Raw genomic sequence first — 20935 nt, forward strand, 5'->3', positions numbered from 1 at the left:
AAAAAAAGACCTTGCAGTAGGGGTGTAAGAATACTACCACCGTTGGCCTTGTGTCATAAAAGGCGACTAAAAGGACAGCTGCTGCCTTGCAGTCTTACTTTTTAGTAAAAGGCTAGGCCCACCTTCGATAACTGTGGAAGCTGCTGCCTTGCAGTCTTACTTTTTTAGTAAAAGGCTAGGCCCACTGCCAATAACTATGGAAGCTGCTGCCTTACAGGTGGATTTTTAAGTCTTAGGAGAGGCACACCATCAATCACTATGACTCATGAGTGCAAGGGTATGCGGTCATAAAAACCCCCAATGAACCATGCCTAATGTTGTAAGAAATATGAATGTGGCTAGGGCATCCCCTGCGAGCGAAGTGTCAGAATCCCCCATCTGGCATGATAAATGGACAAGGGGTACCGCAGGGTTTGAGACTGCGGCCAAAGAATTTACTGAAAAAGTTGAAAATAATAGCAAGTAAGTGGAATGTTGGTACTCCAACAGGAAGACTGAGGGAGATAGCACACGGGCGCTAGCCTGGAATAATAAGGTGGATGACAGTCACAAGACTTTAGATATCGCCATGGGTATGCGCTGAACTCAACTCTTTACCAGGGAAATCGCAAGAATTCCTATGGTTGTAATATGTGCAAAAGAAAAGCAAATGAAGTGACAGCCAAAATGCTGTAGATGTAATCCACACAGTAACTTACGCAAGTGACATGGAAATGGCATTCCAATGGACTGGGTATGAAATCCACTCAGGTGCTGAATAACTCAACACAACACAAATGTCGTGGGAATAACAGTTGAACAAATAGGCAAGGCCTCACACAAATGGGGAAAACTCACGCAAATGCTATGGTAAATGACAGGCAGATCCCTGTAAATAACAACTTGGACACTCTCCTAACTCGCTTAGAATATCTTATAAGGATGTTACATTAGCGTCGGAACCAATGATGTTTAAGGGAAGATGGAAAGAACCAAACAACCAAACAAAAATTCTCTATCCAGCTGCACAAATGAGTTACAATAATTTCACGGAATTGCCTGAGATGCCAATACAATGTAAAGCAAAGCTATGTTATACCTTTGAGATTACAGCCTCTAATTAATTTTCATTTGATGTAGCACTACAATGCTGGTTATCACAATGTTACATTAGGAATGTACCACGTGTTACAAATCAGCCAATTAAGACGATTTTGTTTGGTGGGAAGGTTACTTAAGACATACACTAGTATACTAATTAAGGCTTTTATTTGACATTGAAGCTACATTATTGTAATCACCTGGTAAATATTAAGCAAGCCCTCTGATAATGTACAATTACTAAATTGAGACAGCATTTTCTGGTGGAAAGGTCATTTAAGACAAGCTCAAGGTCACTGCTGGGTGGTTATTACTAATTAGCAGTTTTAATTGACATATGAGCTACAACGATGCAACCACCTGGAAAATGTTAAGTATACATCACACATCCATAATATCCAACTTAAGACAAATTTTTCTGGTGGAAAGTCCATTTAAAACAAGGTCAAGGCCATCACTGTATGATTTTACAGACGTAAGTGTACCTAAAAGTCAATTATTTACTATGTTATTTACATAATGTAACCAAAAAATTAAAAAAAATCATACATATGGTGGCTTACTCTGTGCACCGTACGTCAGCTATCATCAACAAGGATAGATATTGAGGTGTAAAGGTTTTGCAAGACTTGGCTGGCCTAATGTTACTATTAATGAGGAATGGTTACTTCTGTGCACCAATACAATACCGCTATAGTGTTCCCAATAGATTATGCTGTTTGTGTTTTTATTATCGAATAGGATCTTAGGATTAAAGTAGATAACGGCTGAATCTTTATATTGGTAGAAGAAATTCATTATATTTCCATGAAATTACTGCTGTTTATCTGAGGATGACAGCCTCTTCATCTGAGGAGCTAGGGGCAAAATCAGCCAGGCCATCTTCATCATCCATAACTTTCTGAATCTCACTTCATTTGTCACAAGAGATTCAGCCATTTGATCCCCCTTGAACAACATAAGTGCATATGCTCCCCCATTCAGTTGCCATCCATCTTCTGCCATTGGATTCTGATGTATGCACTTTTCTCTCGCGTCAGCCACATTTTAGCAACAAATGCTGCCTGCCTGATTTGTTGGATTACCTTGGCCTCACATGTTAGGATCATAGAAGCATTAATCCCTTTTAGTTTTTTTATGGGATTCCTGGATCTGGCCTTTGGTGCATTTGCTCTTTCAAATACTTTGTAGTGAGCAACATTATTTCAAGAATGAAATTTACTCCTACTTTCCCTAGAGTCATTTTGGCAAAGGCTGTTTGGCAGTTTTCGTTTTCCTTTAGGATTTTGAAGGGACGTTTCTTTCCTTTCTTGTGGAACGCTGAAGTATATTCTGAACCAGTGTAAGCATGGAAACCTGGAAGAGCTTGAAACATGGTTGTCCCAAATGCCTCATCACTTACAGTTATATCGATGAACCTCCTGTTGTTCTTGGATCCTGTTCCAGTCTCCATCCAAATATGTGCCTTGAGTCTTTCACTGCTGTTAAGTAGAATAACAGCCACGTCAGTGTTTGATGCCCCCACCACTATATTTGTGGCATTCTCTCTGTCAATGTGACTGACATGGGTACAGATCAGTGTATCAGCCTCCTCATGGTTGGTCACGAGTGCCTTCACTTCCTCTTCCAGGACCATCCCCTCTGCCACAGAAAAATGATAGCATGCTCCAAAGTAGGATAGGTACACCTGACGCCCTTGGATTATCTGTGTGTTGAGTTGTTTTTCCCATTCCATTGCAAGGAACTTTGGAAGTTGTTCTTTGAATGATCTTGATTTCAGGCTCTCTTCAATATGTGTTGGTCTATGCTGTTCTGGACCAGTTATGGTTTATTTCCTTTCTTCAGTGACAGCCAAGCCTCTTAGAGCCCTTTCACTGTCTTTTATGGATGGCACAGGGTACAAATCAAACACTTGATGAACCCTGAAGTTGGTAAAGGATTTGAATTGTCTTAAAATCCCTGTGGCCAAGGCTCTATATGTTGATGGGATGTGTTGTGGAAGAAGATAAAGTAAATAAATGCCATCTATGACATAGGTATCAATAGGGCCAGGCACAGCTGGTGGAGCTTTGCTTTCCAGAAGTTCCAAGAGGGTATTCTTGTTCATCTTCACCAAAGCCAGTCAAGCACAATCCCTAAACAGTCATTGCTACAAGGTATTTGAAAGGGTATATGCACCAAAGGCTGGAGGTAATCCAACAAATCAGGCGGGCAACATTTGTTGATAAAGTTTGGGCAGACTCACATGAAAAGTGCATACATCAGAATCCAATGGCAGAAGATGGATGGTAACTGAATGGGGATGCATACGAACCTGTGTGGTTCGAGGGGGATCAAATGGCTGAATCTCTTGTGCCAAATGAAGGTGAGATTGAGAAAGATGAAAATTAGTCATTTCCGGTAGACATGAATTTTTTCTGCCAACATAAACATTCAGCCCTTAGCTACTTATGCCTAAGATCTTATTTGATAGGAAAAACGCAAACAACATAATTTACTGGGACACATTGTACTGGGTATTGTGTAGGTGCACAGCAGTAACCATTCCTTATTAATAGCAACATTAGGCCAGTCAAGTCTTATGAAACATTTATACCATAATATCTATCCTTGTTGATGATAGCTGATGTAGGGTCCACAGTGTAACCCACAATATGTATGATTTATGGAATGTTTTTGATTACATTATGTAAATATCTTAGTATACAATCGAGTTTTAGGTACACTTATGTCTGGAAAATCATACAGTGAGGGCCTTGACCTTGTCTTAAAGAACCTTTCCACCAGAAAAATTTGTCTTGAGTTGGATGTTATGGATGTATGATCTATACTTAATATTTTCCAGGTGGTTGCATTGTTATAGCTCATATGTCAGTTAAAACTGCTAATTAGCAATAACCACCCAACAGTGACCTTGAGCTTGTCTTAAATGACCTTTCCACCAGAAAATGTTGTCTTAAGTTAGTCGTTTTACATATTCAGAGCCTGCTTAAATTTTCCAGGTGATTACAGTGATGTAGTTTCAATGTCAAATAATAACCTTAATTAGCCGTAATTAGCGTCTGTTTTAAGTGACCTTAAAATATTAGGGCAATAATTAAAAGCCAACCTGGCCACATCCACCAGAAGCTACACTTAAGATAAAGATTTCTGTAGTCTGTTAGGGTACTTCTACCATACTAAACATGTAGGGTGCATGTCAAATAAATCTCAGCTAGCTCTTAGGCTAATAGTGTCTCCTCTAACGTGAGCATTCTGTACCTGAACTTTGGTGGTTAATTTGAATGGCCCACTGTAACTTTAAAATTCATTATTTCAGCAAACAAACACTGAAAGACACCTCTTCAGACTACAAGCTTTCAGAAAAACAAAGTTTGATAGATGTATTTTTTACCGTTATTACTCTACAGATATGTTAGGACCCTCACCCACCCACCCACCTCCTACCAAATCCCCTGAACGCCAGAATTTTATATTTGGATCTCTGGAACGGCTTAATGGATTTCAATGAAAAGTGAGGAACCTCTAAAGCCAGAGTTTCATTCTGGTTGGTTGAATATTTCCAGTGTTATAAAGGGCCAAAGTCTGGCTTTTTGTGTACTGGTGGCTTTGCTTTACGAACCGCCAATTACCGTGCAGTTGATACCTGCATTTAGTATAATGTGTATAGCAGAGTTGGTATTACCTTATACCTCTCTTGACAGCTGAATGGTAATTACCCGTCACCGAAGGCGGAAGTTGTCGCTGTAGGGGATAGAATCTCTCAGGTGACGAACTGCTTATCAACTGTCATTCCATTTCAGGTAGAGCGAATTGGTTATTAAACGACATTTGTAAACTAAATGTGTGATACATATATATGATTGTGAGTTTGTCTGTAAATACCATTCATGTTCACGTACAGACACCCACCAACCCATTTATGAAATAGCATAACTAAATATAGTACTTCGGTTGATGCCCAGCGTGACAGTTTTAAGGCCTCTTTCACACTATGCGTGTTGTTGCAGCAGATAAATGCGTTTCGCCGCACCGCAGAAACTGCGATGGATTTTTAAATGTTGCCGCACACAGCTGCGTTACGCAGAATCCTATGGCGGGAGATTTGTTTATACTCAGTGTATGGTGGGCTGTGATGTCAACCACAATGGATAAGAAAATGTGTATTGTGCTTTTGTTGAGCGCATTTAAGGAGGAAAAAGAGAGACAATGCCGAATCCATTGGGTGGACTCTGCATGCAGAGCGAGAGACATTAGGCGCATTTTGCCACGTTATTTGAGGATCTAAAACGGGATGGCAACAACTCTTTCAATTGCTTCCTTATGTCTCAAGCATCATTCGAGTAATTACTATGGCGGATATATTATAATATATAACAAACTTCATAGGCAAAACACGACATGCAGAATGCAGATACATATAGTCGAATTCCGAGTTTTGTAGTCTTCGAGACTTTTATCCCTAACACTGGTTTCGTCTCCACTAAACATACAAGATCTATATCGATTTCACGTTCCATAACAAGACGTACCGACTATGGTATCTTTCTCGGGACCATATTTAGCCCAGTTTTGTCTCTCTGAATTTGGTTTTAAATCCCGAGAGTTTCATTTTCATATTTTTTTGTGTGATTTGCATTCAATGCATAAAAGAGGCCGGGGAAAAGACCTCAGTATTCAAGAACGGCAGTGAACAAGTTGAACCACAATCGGACGCTTAGTTTCTTACAACATTCTTACACCAGAAAACACATTGATAAATAGTATACGCGTCATAAAATAACACTAATATCGTTTTCATTATATATGTTTTTCACTATATATTGCGAGTTATAATTTTTATCTCATTTACAAAATATGTTCTTATTGGATCCGGTACGTTTTCAGCCCTTTCAAATTATGAGAGAGAGAGAGAGAGAGAGAGAGAGAGAGAGAGAGAGAGAGAGAGAGAGAGAGAGAGAGAGGAGAGAGAGAGAGAGAGACAGCCTAATCTACTGAGGAACTTTTACATTAGTTTTAAAATCATATAATTTAATTTATTCAAATCTCTGTTCAAACTTTAGTTTTAAACATAATTAAGTACCAGTATATCAGCTCCAGTGGTAATAATAATAATAATAATAATAATAATAATAATAATAATAAATAATAATAATAATAAATAATAATAATAATATGTGTCAGATGTACTCGCGCTATTTATTGCATTCGGGTGGCTTGAAGAAACGGGTACCTCACCATTTCATTGGACAATACCTGTGACGTCGCAAGCGATGTCATCAGGGGGCCCGTTGCTGGTTGGCTGTCCTCTTCGTACTAACTTTTTCGGGAAAGACTGAAGAAAGTGAATTTTCCATAAGGTTCCCATTCTTTTTCGTCTGACAGATGAAGAATGAGAGGCTTTTTGTAAATACATTTTAAATCTTTGATCAGTGTTTAATGAATAGGCCTATCTTTGATGGAGGTGAGATTCCATTCGGCTTGCTTTATATTCCTTTATCAGATTCCAGTGAATACCATTGACGGAGAGGGAGAAGATTTCTATGATACTTGCATTTTCCCCCATTGTTCAATATCTAAAGAGTACATTTGATTTGGAATTATTTTATTCGCATCAACCTAACCTCCACCTATATATATATATATATATATATTATATATATATATATATATATATATATCCGATATATATATATATATATATATATATATATATATATATATATATATATATATATATATATATATATATATTTATAACAGTTGCAAAACCTATAAATAAACATCATATCTGCATATTTAACATTGCTGAAATGGTAAGGGTTTGTCTCCAGTTTCTTGCTATAAAATTAAAAAGGAATTTGACACTTGTAACCCAAACACGTTCCTGGCGGAAAAGCGAGGTTGTTTCGAGTAACACAGCTACATCCCCTCCCCATAGCCTTGCGTACTCCGGACATCGTATATGCGCCATCTTACTTGGCCATTTAATACAGCGGTTCTTTTAAAAATTCACCTCACGACAAACGAAGCCTTAAAGCATATGTAAGTATTTGTGTTTGTGGCTATACATATGTATAATGATGCAACAACTTAATTTAAAGTTAAAACAATTACAACTGTGGTTACAATAATGAAACTGATTTAGAATCACTTAGTCGCAATACTCTCGGAAAAATACGTGAACTTACAACGTGTGCACATATTATGATTATTATCAGTAGGGTGACAAAGCAAATTTTTAGTTTTATAAACTTCCTAGAAGTACTATTGCTTGGTATTCGACAGATCTCTATTCATTATGCTAATTGCTATGATTATTATAATGCACGCATTCCCCTTCATTCGAGAAAATTTATTTTTGCTAATCAATGATAAAAAGCACCATAACCTTCATTTTTAATTAAGAAGCCAATGTGTCTGTTCTGCCACGCTTGGTTTCCTATATGTTCTTGTAAAGGTGGGTACACACGTGAGAGCCGAACCTTGTATGTGTAACTGAGTTACACATATACGGTTACAAGGTGTCAAAATGTTGAGGACGAACCGTAACCATGTTAAGCGCGAAACTTCATAGCAATCCACTGCGATCATCAGTCTGTCCGGGTTGTTTACCTTCAATGGCCACCATGCAAGTAGCAGCTGCCGCGTAAATTTTATACACATTATTTAACGAAGATGAAGCAAAATAAAAGATGGTGGCAATCAAGGTTATATACTAGAAGGGTAGAATACAGTGGTCGGGAATTACTCGCTGACATGAGATTCCAAGAAGTTTCTGGTCACAGTTAAGTCTCTTCGTAATAACTAATAAATTGAAGGACCTTTTCCTCACTACAATCAGCCATGGTAGACATAAACGTAATGATTGACCAAAACAAGAGACTACTAAGGCCGGCCTTGTTTATAGTCGGTGTTAACAAGTTCAGCAACCTCTGTTGATAGGCGTGTAATACAGGTCCCGTCCACACATTGCGTAACGTGCAAAGAGACCTCCCTTTGATTCGGGCCCCAAAAACCGACAATTGCTGGGACGCATATTTCCCAAGTCTGGAAGAGTATAAGGATGGGGAAAATTAGGTCCAATCAAAGCACGTGGAGCTGATCCATGACGTCACAAGCCCCGCCTTTTTGCTACACTCCGGTCTCATAGCCATTACTGCCAGTCACAATGTCGAAGAAAAACTTTCCCATTTCACAGTTTGCGGCTTGTATGACCTATACATTTTAGTCAGATATATCTAAACAGAATGCAACAGTAATTCAACAACAATATATTCTTCAAATGAGATACATCGTGAAATATACTAAGCGTTATTGGCTTCTCCCTCTTGGTAATAGTGCTCAGTACCTCTTAATTCCTGCTCATAAGGTCGATATTTTCTGCATAAATAATATTTTCATCACGAGTTGCTAAATTATATACTTGAAAATACGTGTTTAATGCCATTTATGAAGAGTTGCGATAACTCATGGGATGAATCAAACAATATACAAGATTGTAAAATTGATGGTATGGTAAAAATGATGGTATATGACCTGTAATTAGCACTACAGAATACAGACCGGAGGCCAAGAAGTTGAACTTCGCTGCACTTCAACTCCCATCTAGATAAATTTAATCTTCGACTTTGAAAGTGACGGCTTTAAAAGCATGGAGCATTGATAGTTTTTCAGGTGTTACTGACTGTTGTTTCAGGATATAAAAATGTATTATTACATTACTGAAATAATAACTGCCTTATGCTTAAATGAAATGTGGAGGATACAGTTTTTATGACAAATTTATGCACCTTGTAGGGGGATAGTGCCGTCAGTACACCTCATTCGGTTCAATGTAGGCATTACTTAAGGTTCTTTGCAGCGTCCCTTCGGCGTCTAACTGCAGCTATTGTCATTCATTTTACTGTTACCTCCGCTCATATTCTCTTTCTTCCATCTTATTGTCCACCCTCTCCTAACAATTGTTTCATAGTGCAACTACGGGAATTTCATCCTGTTACACCTTTCAAACCTTTTACTGCCAATTTCCGTTTCAGCGCTGAATGGCCTTAGTTGCCCCAGTGCTTTGCATAATTCCAAAAATCTATACGAAAAAAAAATCTATGAACTTAATTTAAGGCATATATTTTGCCATTCAGTGTGAACTTATATGAAAATAGTAGTATACTCATATACTACCGTTATCTCTGGCTTTAATTAATACATGTTGAATATTTGTATAAAGTTTTCTGTAGAGAGAAAGATGGAAAAGAAGTGTCATCCATATTTATTTTAAAGCATTTAGCAGTTTTAATAAATTTATGCATCAATTCTGCTTTAGTTCAGCTCAGTAAAAAGTCTACTGTAACTCATTGTAATTTTTTGCACACAATGAATGAAAGTACGAAGGGTTTGCTAAAAATATTGAATAAATTAAATAATTAGTGTTTTCTTTGTACACAATGAATTTTAAACAAACATCACGTAAGGGATTGCTAAAAATATTCAATACTGAATTATGTTATCACTTTTTATTTGTCTGTACACAATGTATGAAAAGTAAGAAGCAAAAGCAAAAAATATTCAATAACAAACTTTTTTATATATTTGTACACAATGAATGGCAAGTACCAATCAGGTAAGGACATCTGGAAGGTTTTACCAAAACGGAATCCACCTCAAAAAGGCAATTTTTTACTACAGTTTATCAAATACACCTGAAAAACAGCCTTATTCAAATTAGCCATTGACAGAATGAGTTTGTCAAGTAAACAGTAGGCTAACTTGGATCACCAAAATAACAATACCGTAGGTTTCCTTAAGTACACATTAGCTCTTGAAATAATTGAATGAATGATGCTGATACTGTGTCCCTGTAAATAGTAGGGACTATATCAGTCTGATTCCTGTTCATGGCCCAGTAATGACAAGGATATTGCTTTTATACAATGCACGGTAATGTGCATTACAACGAAACTGCATATGTCCATAGACATCCTTAGTGAAAGCTCTACTCCCTCTATCTATTTTCCCCTACAGACAGGGCAGATACCATCATTTTTACCATCTTGTATATTGTTTGATTCATCCCATGACTTATCGTAACTCATTGTAAATGGCTTTAAACATGCATTTTCACGTCTATAATTTAGAAATTCGTGATGTAAAAATATTATTTACCAGGAGGGAGGAGCCAATAATGCATAATATCTTTCACGGTGTATCTTATTTGAACACTATATTGTTGTTAAATTAGTGTTGCATTATGTTTAGATATAGCTGACTAAACTGTATATGTCATACAAGCCATAAACGGTGAAATTGAGAAGTATTTCTTCGGCATCGTGACTGGTGGCAGTAATGGATATGGGAATGAGGAAGGAGCTAAAAGGCGTGGCTTGTGACGTCTGGATCAGCTCCGCGCACTTTGATTGGTCCTAATTTTCCCTATCCTTATACTCTTCCAGACTTGGGAAATATACTGCCGGGATGGAGGGCGAACGGAGCCTCGAACCTAGCGGGTTTGGGGTTCGGGTTCGAGGAACCGTCCACACTTGCGTTTTTGTTACAAGAATCAGTTACAATACAAGGTTCGGTTCGCACGTGTGTACCCACCTTAATATCCTAGTTTGTAACAAGCTAAATGTTATTAGAATGATTGATTACAAGTATATGTAACATATGTAAGTACTATGTAAGTAACAACTAATATTCGTCTTAATCAAATGCCATTTTGTAAGTAACTATTGCACTATGTGCACTCAATGAAAATAAACATTGCTTCTTTAGTATTATTTAAGAAAAGGAGCGCACAGAACGACAGAGAGAAGAATATCACTGCAGCTATTAAATGATTGTAAGTCATTGATTCTACAGTGAATAATGGGAAACATTTATCATTAGAAAGACCAACTAACCAACTAATAGTGAAAAGATATTTTTAATCTGATCTTATAATCTATGTACCGGCAGACAAACTCTCTTTCCTCCCTTGTCTGGGTTAAGGTAGGTTTACCCCTACGCACTTTCGTGTTCCGGGCTGTTACTGGGTGGGACCGCAAGAAACCGTTACAAAATTGACACGGTTGGGAAAAAAAATGACCGTTATGTGGCGGCGGGGGGCGGACCCGGTCGGTGGGTTACGGGCACCTCACGGCGTGTTCCTGCGGTGCCTAGTGGAGTGTTACGGAGTTGGCGCAGAGTTGGCGCGGTGTTATGGTCGTTGTTGCTATGCCAGGCCACACGCTCTTGCGGCTTTGTTACTCCGTGTAGCGGTGGGTTGCGGTGTTGTTGCGGAGTGCGCGCACATCCGCACGAGTCACGACTTGCAAAATTGCACGATTTTTGCACGTGCACCGTGCCACATCGTGCCACACCATGCCAGATATGAACCTTGGGTATATATAGAGGCCTGCCAAGCACACCCTTCATTCCACGGCCAACCAGCATGCAATATGGACCTCAACAGCCTCTCACCCCAGGAGACAGGTTGAGAAGACGTACTAGGGTGCCACAGCCACCAGCACCACGCAGAAAGGATGGGAGGGCAGGGTGGATTTGGGCTCGGGAGTGGCTGACACGGCGGCAACTACATGGGGACTACGACCAGCTGCTACAAGAACTGAACAAGGACGACCACAAAGGACACAAGAACTTTCTACGAATCTACCCTGAATTGCTCGAGGAGATGGTCGAAAGGCTGACGCCCCTGTTGAAGAAGAAGGACACGAACATGGGGCGTGCACAAGAGGTGGGACTCAAGTTGACAGTCACTCTCCGCCACCTGGCAAGTGGGAACGACTATACAAGCCTGCAATACAGCTTCAGAGTCTCCAAGAGTTCCATATGCCGATTTATCCCAGTAGTCTGCCAAGCCATTATCGACATATACAAACCAGAAGTGATGAAGTGCCCCAAGACACCAGAAGAATGGAATGACATAGCAAAACGCTTCGCCTCCAAGTGGAACTACTTCAATTGTGTGGGAGCCCTGGATGGGAAGCACATCACGATCAAGAAACCCAAAGGTGGAGGATCACTGTATTTCAATTACAAGAAGTTTCACAGCATCGTCCTCATGGCCCTCTCCGATGCAAAGTACAAGTTCCTGTTCGTCGACGTCGGTGCAGAAGGAGGTGCTGGGGATGGAGGAACCTGGCAGAAGTGCAACCTGGCCAGGGCCATCGCAAACAACCGAGCAGGACTCCCACAAGACAGAAATCTGCCCAACGACGACGAACCCATCCCTTTCTACATAGTCGCCAACGATGCCTTCGCTCTCAATACGTGGTTGATGAAGCCCTACTCCCACCAATCACAAGATCCCACTGAACGAAGTCTTTAGTATCTTACTTATTTTTCATTTTTCTCCTGTAAATAACCATGTCCAGTCAATGTTAATTACTGTTTCATTATCATATATTTGTATGTGTTCATGTTCATTTGATCATGTTCTCAATATGATATTATTTTTCTTACCTTGTATGTTATATCATTTGATGGCCATATTTATTTCATGTTACATTTCAGTTTATAATTTAAGTTATTTTCAGAGTTGTATTTATTTCATAGATCATATATTATATTTCATGTTAAGATTTCCTGTTATATTTCTTCATGTTATTATTCTTTCTGGCCATGCTCTTTCATTATTCAATTTCATTTTATATTTTAAGTTATTTTCAGAGTTCTATTCATTTCATATTTCACATATATTTAATTTTATATTTCCTGTTATACTTTTTTCTTATTCAATCTCATTTCACCCAATCATATCATATATATTGTCATGAAATATAAATTAAGAATCAATAAGGAAAATGTAAATGCAAGACACCATTTCAACATATTTATTACAAAAAGAAAAATGATTTATTATAAACATTAAAAAAAATCATTAAATAAGCATCAATAAGGAACATGTAAATGCAAAACACTATTTCAACATATTTATTACAAAAAGAATAATTATTAATTATAAACATTAGAAAAATAATTGAATATGACGAAAATTACTAAAATACCATTAATTCTAAAAAATTTAAATTTTCATTTACAATATTTACAAAATCACTCAAGTGATTCTGGGTCAATGTCCTCCTTATCACCTGGGGAGATGGTGAAGTAGTAGGTGGGTGGATCCTCTGTGGCAGAAGGTTTCGGTGTCGAAATACTGGCGGCAGGGGTAGGGGCCGCAAGTCTGCCAAGAGACTGTGTACCAACGGCGACATCGAAGAAGTGGAAGGTCGAGGAGAGAAGTTGAATGGTGTGGAATGTCCACTGGGGAAGAATGGCGGTGTGCCTAGCCTTGGCACTGGAGTTGCGTACCCATGAGGTACCTGCTGCTGCGGCTGAGGCTGGTGTTGGAGATGCGTATCATAAAAAACACAGGTTGGGGTTGAGACGAGAACCACTGGTGTGGTAATGCCCGAACCGGTTGCACTGCAGAAGGTGTCGAAGTCCCAGGTTTCGACTGAGTCTCCTTATCAATTCGCAGGGGCGTCCATTGGGAATAACCACCACGAGCCATGGCCTCTTTCGTCGCCGCATCCTCTTCCTCGGTGAACACCTGGGTGAACGCCCCTGGGTCAACGTCCGTGGGTCAGTGTGCGTGGGGCAGCGTCCCTGGGTGAACGTCGCTGGGCGAGAGTGGCTGGGTGAACGTCGCTAGGCGAGAGTGGATGGGTGAATGTCACTGGGTGAATGCCCCTGGGTCAGTGTCCGTGGGGCAGCATCCCTGGGTGAACATCGCTGGGCGAGAGTGGCTGGGCGAGCGTCGCTGGGTGAGAGGGGCTGGGTCACAGAGCAGCTGGTCAGTCAGGCATTCACAGCGAGAATGATGCCCCCAGTGATCAGTTAGGCCCCTTTTATCCTCCCCAGAATCCAATCGACCTACGCCGCACGCCCCGCAACATGTGTGCGGCATGTATGAATCGTGTATGACGGCGCCGTAAGGGGACCGCAAGGGCACCGTACGGCGCCGTCACATCAGGCCGTAACACTCCCTTCCGGGTAGTGCGACTTCGCCCCACATCGCGCCACGTGCGGTGTGGCACGGAACCATGCGGGTTCTTACCGCTTTTGTTGTGAGGCCGTGCTACCCCGCATACGGCCTCGTGCGACTTCATCAACCCGCCAGACGCTGCTCAAAAATTTGAAATGATTTAAAATCCGGGCGGCGTCGCGCGGCTTTAACGGTCATCGCCTGCCCCCGCCAGCGAGGCGGCGCGCTTTTGGTGCGTTTATAGTGCGGTTTGTAACGGTTTCTTGCGATCCCAGGCCGTGACAGCTCGCACCACGAAAGTGCGTAGGTGTAAACCAGTCTTAAGTAAAGGACGGTGTAGGAACAGATATGAATTAGCAATTTAAAAATGAGATGCATTTCAAATGAAATCACTTAATCTAAAACAATTATCAAGTCCTATTTCACAGGTATAACTGGTAATATCCCAAGAGCTCACTGTTGCTTGATGAAGCAGAAGCAAAAGAAATTAATTGTCTAAATAAAATGTCATCAAGAGGCGGCCAAGAAGGATTTACGAGTTGGCAAGGAGGGTAAAGTAGCGAGGGCAAGGAGAATCGAGTAGTAGGAGCAAGGAAAATAGAATAGTAGTAATATGGCTGTAGTCGAAATTAAACATAGGAGATAAAAGGGATAATCATTCAAAACAACAGTTTTCGAAATAATAATCAAAATAAGAAAGGTCTTAAATGAAAATAGTTAAGATTTACGTATCTTGTTTCAGTCGCAACCAGAAGCCGTTCAAGGGGCGCCATCTACTATTAATAGGAAAAACCAAAACATGTATAGTTCTAACTACACACCAATTCCCCAATTGTTAGGGAAGAAATCGCTTACATGCCTCCAGTAAAGGGTCGTGTAGACCGAGAGGTCTCGGCATTTCTCGTCTTTTCATTTATCCTCAGTGGTATTACCTTTGTTTATACATCGCATCACATTTTATATATTTCGTGATCAAGTTACTATATATATATATTATATATATATAATAATATATAATAATATATTATATATATATAATATATATATATATATATATATTATATATCTATATGATATATATTATATATATACTTAATATTATTATATATTATAATATATAATAATAATATATTATATAATATTAGATAGATAGTAGATATAATATTATGATATCTATATATATATATATATGTGTGTGTGTGTGTGTGTGTGTGTGTGTATACATATGAATAATTATCACATCATCGTGATTCATATAAATCATTCGAGCTACAAATGTCCTTTAATATCTAATTCGCTCTACCTCGGAATTGATATATTTTTATATATGTAAACCGAAGGGGAATTTTTAGTTAATAATAATTTCGTCCCCTCATGGGTTCGATTCCATGAGGGGACGAAATTATTATCAACATGAAAATATATAAATTCCGAGGTAGGGCAAATTAGATATTAAAGGACATTTGTAGCTCAAATGATTTATATATATATATATATATAATATATATATATATATATATAGATATATACTATATATATATATATATATATATATATATATATATGTATATATATAACACATATATATATATATATATATATATATATATATATATATATATATATATATATATATATATGTACATATATATATATATATATATATATATATATATATATATATATATATGTATATATATATATATATATATATATATCATATATATATATATATATATATATATATGCACATATATACTCATATATATATATATATATATATATATATATATATATATATATATATATATATATATTGCACATATATATACATATACTAATATATATATATATATATATATATATATATATATATATATATATATCTATATGCACATATATATACTATATCATATATATATATATATATATATATATATATATATATATATATATATATATATATATATATATATATATATATATATATATATATATATATATATATCCTACCTAAGTTTATTGATTTCCGTTACTTAATTGAATATTATATATAATAAAATCTGAAAAAGATTATGAAGTTGGAGAATAACCATCCAGGTAGGAAAAGGGGATTTTCCTATCTATACCATATCTGTCCCCGTCAGTATTGGCTTTACTGCTGTAAAACAAACGTAATGGACGCTTTCAGAACGAAGGATGGCTAAGCGGAAAACCAATGGATAAGAAAGAAGATATGTTTCAAATTTTTACATGTAGTTTAATTACTCTTTAACATTAAAAAAACATAATAACCTAGACAAATAGACTATAGACAATTATATACAACTACGAAAGACTCGATTCTTGATACGTGATCCCGACAGAAAAAGGGAGATGGCAGTTAATAATCCTTAGTAGAAAGGTCTGGTAAGAGGAGAGTGAAAATAGAATCTCGGTTTCTGCCCCGACCGATTTTAGTTAAACCCTTTTTTTATGTGACTTCTGTTACCCGATATCGATTACCTCGGCAATTATAACTTTATAACTACTAATATTGAATCATTATTACTTTGCATGTCTTGGGTCATGAATAGTGGAATTATGAAAAGTTATTGTTGAGGATCAAGTTGGCCGGTGCTTTAATACATCCGCTAATGTGCGTGATAGTATGACAATTTAACTCCTGTCGTCGATTATAAACTATCCAAGAAAGCGAAACTGTATTGATGAAAATAATAGAATCCGATGACGTTGTTGTTCCAATTCAAACAAGAGTCAGAGACATACTCTTTCTTATTTCAAAGTGAATACTTCAATTTAATTATCACCAAGGTAGTAGTTTCCCATTTGTCGGCAGACTCGAAAGTGCGACGATCCACGAGTAACCCAGACTCTGGGGAAAGAGTTTTGTCCGCAGGTACCTTCAGCATTGAAGATTTTCTGCTGCAGCGAGTTAAGTTTGCGTATTTTAGCCCCTAAATTCCGATATCCTTCTAAAACACTTGAGTGTTATAGTAATAACACAGAAAATATTCAATTTATTAGACGTTATAAAAAGTTTTTTTTCTGCCTCACATATCCACTTGAGCGTCTTTGTAATACACGGCTGGCATATAAAAAGGAACCTCTGATCTTATAAAATCTTGTCTTACTTTTATCTCATTACCACTGGACTGTCAATAAATCGTATTAATATTTAAAAAGTCCAAATGGTTTTCAAGGTCCCTGAAAAGAAAAAATTTCTTTGCAATTTTAGTTGTCTTTGAAATACTTGATGTGCTTCCTATTCTCTGTTTTGATTTTAATCGCCTGTAATGTTTTCTCCAACCTTTACCGCCCTATACCGGCCATATTTGCAATCTTTTTTAAGCTTCTGAACTTTGACCTTGCACACAACCAGGTCATCCTCGCACATCGGCATTGGCCTGGAGAACGGCGATATCCACGCAGACATGGAGACCTCTATCGCCTCTTTCCTTCGATCTAAGTCAGAATCGGGGAACCTGGCTTCCTCTTCTTCCGCTGCCACAAACAGGTACGCGCCCTTGGGCCAATGGAACGAGGGGGGAAGGGAAGGAAGGCTTCTCTGCCATCAAGGGACGGGAAACTTTTGCGTTTGCAGCGAGTAACAACCACTGATGAAGAAGTAGCAGAGACGCACAAGGAATTGGTAGTGGGAGTTTTTTCAGTTCACTTCGCAACCACTGAACCAGATGGAGAAGACGAAGAAGAGGAAGCAAAGAATAACTGAACTTCCAAGAGGAACGTTTTAAATTGAACTGAATTTAACTTTATTGCAAGATACTTGGTGTTGTATCGTACTCGTTCTGGTGTTGTTTGATGTTTGCCGTTCAGGATGCGTACTTGTCTTCTCGCACCCCACTTCTCTCTCTCTCTCTCTCTCTCTCTCTCTCTTCATGTAAGGTTATTATATTGTTCATCTAATATGTCTGTCCTATAGTGGTATCGTCTCTGACGTTGCCTTGTGCGTGCGTGTGCTTTGTTGTTTTTGTCGTGTCAACGTAGATTGAATCCTCTTTTGTTCTTTATTATCTATTTGTTTGGTTAATATACTGCTTCATGTTTAGTGTTAATGGAGTTAGTAAAAGACGTGGCCATGTATCTAAAAATGGATACTTATGAAATATCTGTCTGTAAAAAATATATTTCCAGGAATTAAGCACATACACACATTATATATATATGTATATATATATATGATATATATATATATATATATATATATATAGTATATTATTATATATATATATATATCATACATATAGAGTATATGTACATATCATATACAACTTGCTTAATAAGTTTGAAATGTGAAATAAACATGTGAGACCATCATCTCTAACTACTGAAAATCCTTTGCATAAAATTGAAAGAAAACTAAAACTCTGTACTCTTTAGCTCTAAAATTCTCTATAAGTCATTTTGAAATAGAAGGCCAAATTTAAACATTGGGTTATGATAACTTCTCATCCACCCTACTTTTAAATATCTGCTTATGAAATATATTGATATCCTTTTTGTTATCAATGCGGTACTTACATTAGGTTAATGACTTATAATTCTCGTCATTTTTTATCATTGCTATTAATGGAAATTATCATCTAGTATTACTGAATTCAGGTTCAATGACCGATCTCGGTATCGATCAGAAGTGATGGCATGTTGCCCTATCATTGATTAAGGACGCAAAAGGCGAAGAAGCAAGTATTGTTATGTTAGCTCCTTGATTTTTTATGAAAAGAAAATTATATATAATATATATATATATCTATATCATCTATATATATATATATATAATATAATATATATATATATATATATATATATATATACATATATATATATATATATAGATATAAATATATATATATATATATATATACATAATACATATATATATATATATATATATATATATATATATATATATATATATATATATATATTATAGAAGCTCGGTAGATTGAAGTTAGATCTCTGACATAACGTACACAGAAATAATGAGCTAGCTTTATGTAAATTTGCATAAGCAAGTTGCGTCCCTTCAGACACTTATAATTCCATTTAAGGAAAAGATTCGAGCAGTATCAACACAGATCTTTACAAAGACATGAACTTGTTTCTTGTTAAAAGGGGAAAAAAAGGGAAAAAAGCGTTTCCAAAGATGTAGATGTCTTTGGAGAAATATGCCCTGATTTTGTAAAACCACAATTCATTGATCAAAACTGCTGTCCATCGTTGTTTCTAAAACAATTGCGCCCTGTGTTCAGTAGATCGGTGATGCTTCTTCAGGCTGAAGAAATTTATCTATACGTCTGTGAAAATAAAAGTGGTATGTCATTCTCCTTATTTGTTGCTTGTTTCGACCACTGTGGCATCAGATTTTCTGATTGTTTTTTGTTTTAGCTAATTTAAGGACGTTCTCTCTCTCCCTCTCTCTCTCTCTTATTAAATTAGTTTGTATTGTGTTCCTAATGCATCCGATGTGTAGGTGTATTTCATTTAACTGATTACTCATTTCTGATATTTTCCAACGCACCTACTATGTATACTAACTTAATCTTAATTAAAATTTATGTTTTCTCTTTTTATATTGAAAGCTATTTTTGTCTATTTTGGAAACTAATTGATAAGCAAGAAAGTGGAAAAAGGAAAATATGAGTTTAAATACAAAGATAAAGCAAAAAACATTTCCCCCAAACAGCGTGGTATATTTTTATGGCCTATTCTTTTATTTCTTATGTGACATTCAACTTCAAACTAACAAAAACCACAAATCTGCAGTTCTCACATCAGTCTGTACAGAACATTTCTCTTACTCATTGAGCATAAAGTTGAAAATGCATTACACCTCAAAAGAAACATGTCCAAAATATTTTTCTTAAGAACATTAGCATTGTCTCTATATTTTATATAAAGTCGGAAAGTACCTGCAGTATGTTTGATCATTTTGTTATCTGTTTGTGAAACCATACGTAAGGAAAGTATGAAGAGTTTAACCAGAATTTGCTCAGTCATCCGATGTACTATAGGATAGGAACAGTACAACAGAATGTGGTGCTCCGATTTGAATCCAATCTCGTAAATGATCCAGGGACTGACATTGATTGACCTGGGTTATCCTTCAAGGAAATGCCAGTTAGACAAACCTCACATTGTTTGTCTACACCTCACACTGATGAGTGGTCTTATGACTGATGAAAATATAACAAAGGCTCCAAAACAATGCTGAATATCATGGCCTACCATATACATTTATACACAATGTCTTTTCGACCTGCACTTACTTCTCCAACTTATTTACCTTATGACTAATTATTTACAGTTACTTTATTTCCCCAGCCAACTTTCCAAACAAGCTGTAGCCTACGAACGATCAACATGACCAAAACTCACACTGTCACTATCTTTGTAGCGAAGACGGGAACGGGGCTGAGCGACAGGACGTCCTTAAGAACATCACCCAGTCGTCATCTGTGAGCGAGCTGCGAGATGTTGCCAGCCAGCTAGTCTTCGAAGTTATTAGCCAGGCTCAAACCAAGGCCAGCAATACGAACAATCTCGATAGCAAGGTCAGAGCATGCATGATAGTCTGTAGTCTGCTTGTTAAACATGCTTTTGCTGCAGAAGGAGTTGCTTAATTAACTACTAAGGTTACAAATGACTATCTTAGCTGAACCTCATTTCATCAGGTATTTAGTAGAAGTTCCATGTGCTTTGTTTTCTTGTTGCTCTCTTTCAGCACAGCATTGTCTTACTCCTATTATCTCTCATAAATAACATTCTCTCTCTCTCTCTCTCTCTCTCTCTCTCTCTCTCTCTCTCTCTCTCTCCTATTTAAAAGTCTACAGAGAGAAATATTTGTGC

At 37.3% G+C, this 20935-nt stretch overlaps 1 protein-coding gene across 3 annotated transcripts in view; it reads left to right on the forward strand.

The window, feature by feature from the left end:
• The window catches only part of LOC135225799 (uncharacterized), a 416906-nt gene that overhangs the window by 218042 nt on the left and 177929 nt on the right, over positions 1–20935 (forward strand). For 2 of the 3 annotated variants that reach the window (XM_064265290.1, XM_064265288.1), the window contains exons 4-5: positions 17448–17582; positions 20484–20640. In XM_064265290.1, coding sequence (XP_064121360.1) covers positions 17448–17582; positions 20484–20640 — 292 coding nt within the window. The remainder of the gene's footprint in view (positions 1–17447; positions 17583–20483; positions 20641–20935) is intronic. The other variant, XM_064265289.1, reaches the window with a different exon arrangement.

Source organism: Macrobrachium nipponense, chromosome 13 (assembly GCF_015104395.2).
Source record: "Macrobrachium nipponense isolate FS-2020 chromosome 13, ASM1510439v2, whole genome shotgun sequence".
Taxonomy (NCBI): Eukaryota; Metazoa; Arthropoda; class Malacostraca; order Decapoda; family Palaemonidae; genus Macrobrachium; species Macrobrachium nipponense.